This window comes from Penaeus vannamei, unplaced genomic scaffold, assembly GCF_042767895.1.
Source record: "Penaeus vannamei isolate JL-2024 unplaced genomic scaffold, ASM4276789v1 unanchor3974, whole genome shotgun sequence".
In the NCBI taxonomy this organism is placed as follows: domain Eukaryota; kingdom Metazoa; phylum Arthropoda; class Malacostraca; order Decapoda; family Penaeidae; genus Penaeus; species Penaeus vannamei.
In genome coordinates this window covers 2,080-11,255 of record NW_027216954.1, presented here as the reverse complement: position 1 = coordinate 11,255, position 9,176 = coordinate 2,080, and the positions used below count along the sequence as shown (strand labels likewise).

The 9,176-nt window shown below is 32.2% G+C and overlaps 1 protein-coding gene across 1 annotated transcript; it reads right to left on the bottom strand.

The window, feature by feature from the left end:
* Positions 1-356: 356 nt before the first annotated feature.
* On the bottom strand, positions 357-8,820 carry LOC113820971 (sialin; the record flags this gene model as incomplete). Its single annotated transcript, XM_070120247.1, is given in 2 exon segments — positions 357-525; positions 8,737-8,820. A coding segment is annotated over 1 exon segment (148 nt), but the record flags the coding sequence as incomplete, so codon positions are not given.
* Positions 8,821-9,176: the final 356 nt, after the last annotated feature.

Below are 9,176 nucleotides of genomic sequence, written 5' to 3'. Positions count from 1 at the left end.
AATAAAAACACACAAAATACACACAGACACGGAAGTACAAACACAAATTCTCTTGCTCTCACACAATACACATTACACTGTTATACACGTACTGTACATTAAATAAACACAGGAATAAAAAAAAAACAAGAGAACAAAGTAAACACATGCAGCAATAAATGTACAAATAAATACAAAATTAAAAAAAAAACAGATTAAAGACATGTAGCAATGAACTAACAAAAACACAAACAAAATTACATAAAAACACAAGAGATCAACCTAAACAGACAAGTAGCAACGAACAAACAAATAAACACAAACAAAATACAAACAAAAAAAACAGACACGCACGCACAAAACGCAAATTCTCTTACCCTCACACTTTGCGTTCGGGTTTGGCTCGGCCTTCGGTTCTCCTCCTGGCGCCTTCGCACGCTCATTATCGGCATTATCTGCAGTTCCTTCCTTCGTCTCCTGTGCATCCTGGAGGCTCGAGAAAGCCCGTGACTCGAGGGCGGTCATGTCGAGGGGCTCTCCGCGAATCTGAAGGGCGGAGAGGGAGAAGCTCGACTAATTTATTGAGGTAATTAAAGGTCCTGTCTCACTGGCACTTTTTCCGCCAATTTTTTTTTCTTTCTTTTTTTGGACAATTTTCTGAAATTTGGTCCATTTTTGAGCGAGTTGTCGATTCTCCAGTCAGGCGATAATGATCGTTTCCGTCTGAAAACCTTTCCGTCAACTTTTTTTCAGCCAAGCAAAGTCAGATCAAGAGCTATATTCGAGAATGTTTGTATTCATGTTAAATAAAATTGACGGAAAAAAGTGCTAGTGTGACACGGCCTTTGATGTTACTTTCATGATTCTAGAAAAAGAAAAACCTTCACTTACCATTCAACTTTTCAGAATTAACAGATAAAGATAATAGCGTATCCTATCCTATTCTATATCCTCTATATTAACAACACTAATAGCAATAATGACAGTGATAATGAGGATAATCATAAAAAAATGAATCAATATTACTAATAATTACTAAAAATATACAATATTATTTCTAATAATTACTAAAAATATACAATGTTATTACTAATAATTACTAAAAATATACAATATTACTACTAATAATGATAATAATAAAAACAATACTAATAATATAATAATAACAATACCAAGAGCAATAATGACTATGATAATAATGATAATGAAAAAAAAAATAATAATAATAATAAATCATTTGTGCTGTTCCATTTCTAGAAACCAATGGAAAACCACACGCATATGCTATCTTCGTTCTAAACGTCAAGTCTCTCGTAGCTTTCTCCCTTACACGGTAAATAAGATGATAAATAAAGCCACAAGACTCCTTTACGGTATCTGGTACCATCGAAAAACATTTAAGCAGGTACAGTTGCGGAATTATATTTCAGTACACTTTCTGGGTCCCACTTTTGTACCTCTGGCAACAAGTCGAAGTAAACAGCGTAAATAGTATTTTTGTGAATGAGGCTAAAACCCTAGGTAGTTTGTAACAAAGAGTGTGATTGGTGGAAAATAAGTAACCAATAAGTGTATTAATGAATATTTTTAAAAATAAGTAAGCCATTTGATCTTTCGCTTTCTTCTAATAAGTGATAAAGAATAAAGCATGTAATATTAGTTATCGTTGACTTTGTAGTTGGATATTCTTCAAATGCGATATCCTGGAATTGTTTGCTTATCCAAATGGCAACATCTATGATAGGGAGGCGGCATTTCCTACTCCTTACAGCATAAGAAGTATCTTTTATAGATACATATTTCTTAAAACATGAAAAAGTTTCATGCTTTGAACATTTATGTATGGTAACTAAATCACTTAAAACTCTGTAAAATCCCTGAGACCTCTGTAAATACCGTTGATACTTGCACCGTCTAGTAATCGACCTACTGATCTTTTTAAAAATCTTTATGTCTGAATCAAACACATATTGAATAAACAGAAACCGTGCTAAATTAGATTTTTTAATACAGAGCATGAACAAAATCACAATTAGGTTACACTGAATATGTAGATTCGTTATTGATGTGTGTGTGTATCGTCTATGGAAATATGAAGTCATGCTTGGTAATGAGTTACTAGAGTGTATAATCAGCCATTATTATGCATTGAGTTTTGGCATTGAAGAGTTGTATCCACATTCGAAGAGGTGAGCGAGAAAATGCACGTTTGCTTGTTTCAACTCGAGCAACTATTAGCTGGGTGGTTCCAAGGAGGGTGAATAGCAAAAATCTTAGAACCAACTCCCAATACTTGCGTTGTATATCTTGTTCATTCTAATGAAATGGGAATTTCTCGGTCAGTTATTGTCATCTATCCATTTTATTTGTATTTGCCAGTGCAATGTAGTGCAATATATGCGGAGGTGTAGATGATATTAGCATATCAAACCTTTACATCAAATTCATTCTCTTTATACATTATCCTAGAAGTAATAATTTCAAGTGTAGAAAATAACACGGTCGTATATTTCATATCTTTTATGACGATGAATATTCATCAATTCCTGAATATCCACTTCGCTTAAAAAATACATGTCCGATGGTCTTAGACGTCATAATAATATGAGAAATCCGAGGTCAAAGCGAGGTTTCCAAGCTGACACCTTTTTCAGGATGGACGCAAAAAAACCTGTAATCTGAACATGGCTGCTACAATGGGGTGGTATAGCTCAGTGGTAGAGCGCTGGCTTTGCAATCGCATGGTCCTGGGTTCGCGCCCGGCTGCCCCTCTCAGTCGACTCAGCTGTGAATGAGCACTGGTATGCTGACGTCAGCATGCTAGGGTCAAAGTCGGGGCAGAAAGGAACAGGTCACCCTACCGCATCATCCCGCGGCTTAGTAAGCATGTTTCTCTACAAAACATGTCCCTTACGTCCAGATGGATATGGGACCAACTTTGACTTTTGACAATGGGTTGAGGGAAAGTAACTTCTCCAACGGTGATATATTCGGAGAGCTGCGCATCTCCCGGACGATGGCGTACAGGCAGATAGGGTGGGAAGAGGAGGGCGCCCATAACGAGGAAAATACACCGGGAATACACGGAAAGCTCCATTGCTGAAGGGAATTTCAGAAATTTTATTTCAGAAATCAATTTATTTCAATTTACTATATAAATATTTGCTTATACAAAACAGTGCCCTACACGTCATATTTCATGTTCAGATTCTATATCATTATTTACATTTCACATATGGCAGACAAATTATCCATAAAACGGCGAGCAGCGGCCGCGTGACCTGCGATATGTGGAGGCAGATCTCCCTACAAGATGTTGGCGAAACGGGGGAAATGCCTCAGACAAATATGTCGAATTGTTAAAAAAAAAAAATCCTCCCACCAGTACACGGTTATGCCTTGGCCCTTCCCGGAAACAATGAGGATAACTGCCCTATTACACACGTCCAGGGCAGTTACGAAGTAGTTCCCTGCCTATCACCACGTGGAAGTCCTTCGATGGCCAAGCGAGGGATGTCGCTCAAACCCGACGAAAAATGTTTGGCTGAATATTGTCAATGTTTGAGAAACGGCTAATGAAACAACCTCGAACCAGCTGATAGAAATCGAGACGTTACATGTGAACACGTGACCTCTGTCTCAGGGATTAGACACCGTTTGAATAACAATACATATTTCCTATTATAAGCATTACTGTTTGTCTTCCCTTTCTACAGTTATTACCATTTTTAGTAAAAGTATTTCCAAAATTAATAAACATCCCCATCATCTCTGAAAAAATAAAAATAATTATACATATATATATATATATATATATATATATATATATATATATATATATATATATATATATATGTGTGTGTGTGTGTGTGTGTGTGTGTGTGTGTGTGTGTGTGTGTGTGTGTGTGTGTTTGTGTGTGTCTTAGTTATTAACTACATGGCATGGCGATTTGTGTGAGAAGGGGTTCAAAATGTATATGGAATATAAATCAAAAGATTCTAACTAAAGCGTTAAAAATTATAATTGCAGTTCTTTCACACACAATACATACACACATTGTTGAGGCCTGGTTAACCCGACCACGGTTTTGCGTTCAGTTAATATTCTAAAATAATTATAATTGTCTGTTTATTGAATCCGTGCCTAGATCTGACCTATTAGTTCACAGTGAAAATTACATATAAAAACTTTGATTTTATTTTGCGATAAAAGACAAGAATGTCATTTTTTTCACACATACACATACACTGTAAACAAGCGTGTATTGACAAAAAGAAGGAAAAAAAAAATACATAAACAACAAATAAAAGTAAAGAGCAAGATTAACTGACATTTATCCAAACGACTTTTTTCTTCCAAAATATCAGATATACAGCTCCTGTAATGAGAGTCGGTTCTTTGAGAACCACCTAGCTTGCAGTTGCTTGATTTGAAACAAGCGAACTTGTATTTTCTCGCTCAACTGATCGAATGTGGATGCGCCTCTTTCTAAAAACGCCAAGACTTACGGAATAATAACAGAAAAAAAAACTATGATCATATTTTAGCTCAAGATAAAGGACATTCTGAATAACCGAAACGAATTAAACATTTCATCATAACTCGTCACTAAGCAGTGACTTCGTATTTCCATGGACGCCACACACACACACACACACACACACACACACACACACACACACACACACACACACACACACACACACACACACACACACACACACACACACACACACACACACACACACACACACGCACACACAATGATGAAGCATCTATGCATTCTGTAAAGAAGAATTTAATGTAGCATGATTTCTGTTTATTCAAATTGCCAAATGATATACGTATATCATTTTACTAGATCGATTATGGTGCAGCTACGAGAAGTATTTACAAAGATCTTTTGCACATTTTTGTTTGATTTTGCTGCTATACAGAGATATTTAAAGCATGAAGCTAAAATCATTGATACTTCTTGTGTTGGAAGAAGGGGGAATTCCCGCCTCCACACCATGAGTGTTGCCATTTCGAAAACAAACATTTAGAGGATATCGCATTTGAGGAATATCCAACTACAAAATCAACGATACCTAGTATTACATATTTTGTGATCACTTATTTGAAGAAAACGTAAGATTAAGGGGCTTACTTAGTTTTTTAAAATATTCATTAATATACTCATTGGTTATTTACATTCGATCAATCACACTCATTGTTACAAACTATCTAGGGTTTTAACCTCATTCACTAAAATACTATTTACGCTGTTTACTTCGATTGGTTGCCAGATGTACAAAAGTGGGATCCAGAATGTGTACTGAAATATAATTCCGCAACTGTACCTCCATTTAGCCTCTTAATCCCAAAAATGAAATAAACTTTTCACTAGTATTCTCATGGCTGAAAACAACTCTTAGTTATCGTAAATAAATGAGGAGAATTTTTGGTTTTACTTCTGATTATAACAATAGAGAGTAAATTGTAGAGATAATCATGTGTCTTGCTATATCTAATATCTCACAATGCACTTTCATTGGCTAAAGTCGAATCCAAGGGTTGAAAATAAAGAGACAAAATAAATATATAAATAAATAAAATAATAATGATAATAAAAAAATAAAAAAGAGGAAGTTCGGGAAGTACTTGTGAATTACTCGTTAAATAAGAGCGGTACTTAACCAGTGTTGCCATTCAAGTGATTTTCCCGCCAAATCTCGAGTTTTTGAATCCAAGGGTTGAAAATAAAGAGACAAAAGCGTTTTCTCTCTCAAAAAAAGCCATCAGTAAGAAAATGAATAAATAAGATAAATAAAAAAAAGAGGAAGTACGGGAAGTACTTGTGAATTACTCGTTAAATAAGAGCGGTACTTAACCAGTGTTGCCATTCACAAGTGATTTTCCCGCCAAATCTCGAGTTTTTGAATTATGATCGAGCGGGAATATCATTCATAAGTTTGCTCTATATCTAACGATCTTTTACGTTCTAAATAACAAATCTACTTAAAAAAAAAAAAAAAAAAAAAAAAAACAGGAGCAGGCACGGATATGTTATTACGAACATAATGAAAAGATGTTTATAATATGCAATATCTACGTAAAAACATGAATGTTACTAGCAAGAACCTTCATCAACAAGGGAAAACGAGAAATATAAGAATTAGTGAGGATTTTAATACGAAAATCAACTTCATTCGTCTAGATATAATAGCCGCTGACAGATATAATAAAAACGGAAATAGTATCAATGATTAAGATAATAATATTGATAATATCGACAACAATGATAGTGACAAGGATTATAACAATGAAAATAATGATGATTTAAAAAAAATAATGATAATGATGACCATGATAATAATTTTTAATATAATAGAATAATACTAACAGCAATGATGATGTAAAAATAATAACAACAATATAGTTATAATGATAATAATACCAATAATCAATATGATGATAACTATAACAATAATATGATTATGATAATGATAATATCAATAATAATAATCATAATTTCAATAATGATTAGGATAAGAATAATAATAACAATAATAACATTTACAATTATCATAATATCAACGGAAATGAAAATAATGATAACAATAATAGCTACAATAATAGTAATATAAATAATAATAAGAACAAGCAGAGAACAAATAATAATAATTATAATGATAATTGCGATAATGGTCATAATGATCATTATTACCATTATTTTGATTATTACAATTATCATTATTATAATGATTTTGATTATGATCATTATTATCATTATCCTTTTCATTATCATCATTGATAGTGATATTATCATTATTATCATAATAATTTTTATCATTTTACCATAATTATCATCATAATCATTATTATTATGAAAGAACAAGTGTCATAATATTATATTTTTATTATTATTATTATTATTATTATTATTATTATCATCATCATCATCATTATCATTATTTTCATTAATATTATTATCATCATTACTATCATTATTTTCATTAATATTATTATCATTATTATTATCATATTAATCATTACTGTAATTACCAAATAATAATAATACAAATAATAATTATGTCAACAATATCAGCACTACTAATGAGAATAAAGATGATAATACAAGTACAAATAATAATGATAATAATAATAATAATGATAATAGTAATACAACAATAATTATAACAATAAAAATAGTTATAAATAGTATAAATAAGCATGGTAATTATAACGATAATAATAAAATAAAACAATACAATGACAATAATAATAACAATAACCATAATGACAAAAATAATAATTACAAAAAATATAAATAATGAGAAAAATTATAATCATGAAAACAATAGTTATAATCCTAATCCTAATAATAATAATAATAATAATAATAATAATAATAATAATAATAATAATAATAATAATAATAATAATAATGATAATAATAATAACAGTAATAACTATAATAATAATGACAATGATAAGGATGATCACGGTCATAATGATCATGATGATGAGCAGGATGACAATAATAATGTTATCATTATCATAATTTTTATCATTACTATTACCATCATTATAATTATTTTTGTTATTTTCATTATCATTTTCATTATGATAATCATAATGACAACAATAATAACACAAATGATAATGATAACAACAATAAGAGTAATAATAATAATGATAATGATAATAATTATAATAATAATAATAATAACAGATTATAATAATAACAACAATAACAATAATTAATAATAATAACAATAATACGATAATAATAATACAAAAATAATAACAATAATAATAAAGATAATGAAATAGGCAAGTATGATAATCATAATTATTGTTATAAGGAAAATAATACTTATAACAATAATAATGATAATAATAATAATAATAATAATAATAATAATAATAATAATAATAATAATAATAATAATAACAACAATAACAATAATAATAACTATGATAATGATAAACATAATATGATGATGATAATGATAATAATGATAATAATGATAATGATAATGATAATAATGACAATAACAATAATAATGATGAAAATAATGACAATGACAATCACAAAAAATGACAATAAGAACAAAAATGATAATGGTAATGATGATGATGATGATGATAACAATAATAGAATAATAATAATGATAATAATAATAATAATAATAATAATAATAATAATAATAATAATAATAATAATAATAATGATAACAACAACATTAATAATAATAACAACAACAACAAAAATAACAATAATAATATCAATAACATGATAATAACAAAATAACAAGAATTATGCAATGAAGAAAATGATGACAATGATGATAATAACAACAATAATAATAATGATAATAATACTAAATATATACGAATGTGTGTAAGTGTATGTATGCAGATAGATACATACATAGACAGACACACAGATAGACAGACAGTTAGACAGACAGACAGATAGACAAATAGACAGATAGACAGACAAACAGACAGACACACACACACACATACACACACACACACACACACACACACACACACACACACACACACACACACACACACACACACACACACAGACAAATAGACAGATAGACACACACACACACACACACACACACACACACACACACACACACACACACACACACACACACACACACACACACACACAGACAAACAAACAAACAAACAAACAGACAGATAGATGGATGGATGGACAGACAAAACAAACGAAGGATTCCACAGACCTGATGACGCAACAGCCAGCGAAGACAGCGTGAGGTGTCTCTGCTTCGCTACCGTGCCCACTACTGCAACTTGGCACTTTCCCCTACCGATGCCAGCGGTTCGTTGGCACTCCCAGACTGCCTGTTCTCTGCGCCCCCCCCCTACCCACCTACCCACCTCCCTACCTCTTCTCCCCCCTACCCACCTCCCTACCTCTTCTCCCTCCACCCATCCATCCCCGCTTCTCTCTCCCCCACCCCTTCTCTCTCACCTCCTCTTCTCCCTCCCTCACCCCTTCTCTCTCACTTCCTCTTCTCCCTCACCCCCTCTTCTCCCTCTACCCATCCCCTCTATTCCCTCCCCCACCCCTTCTCCCTCCCCCTCCCCTTCTCCCTCCCCCACCCCTTCCTCCCTCCCCCACCCCTTCCTCCCCCACCCCTTCTTCTCCCTCTACCCACCT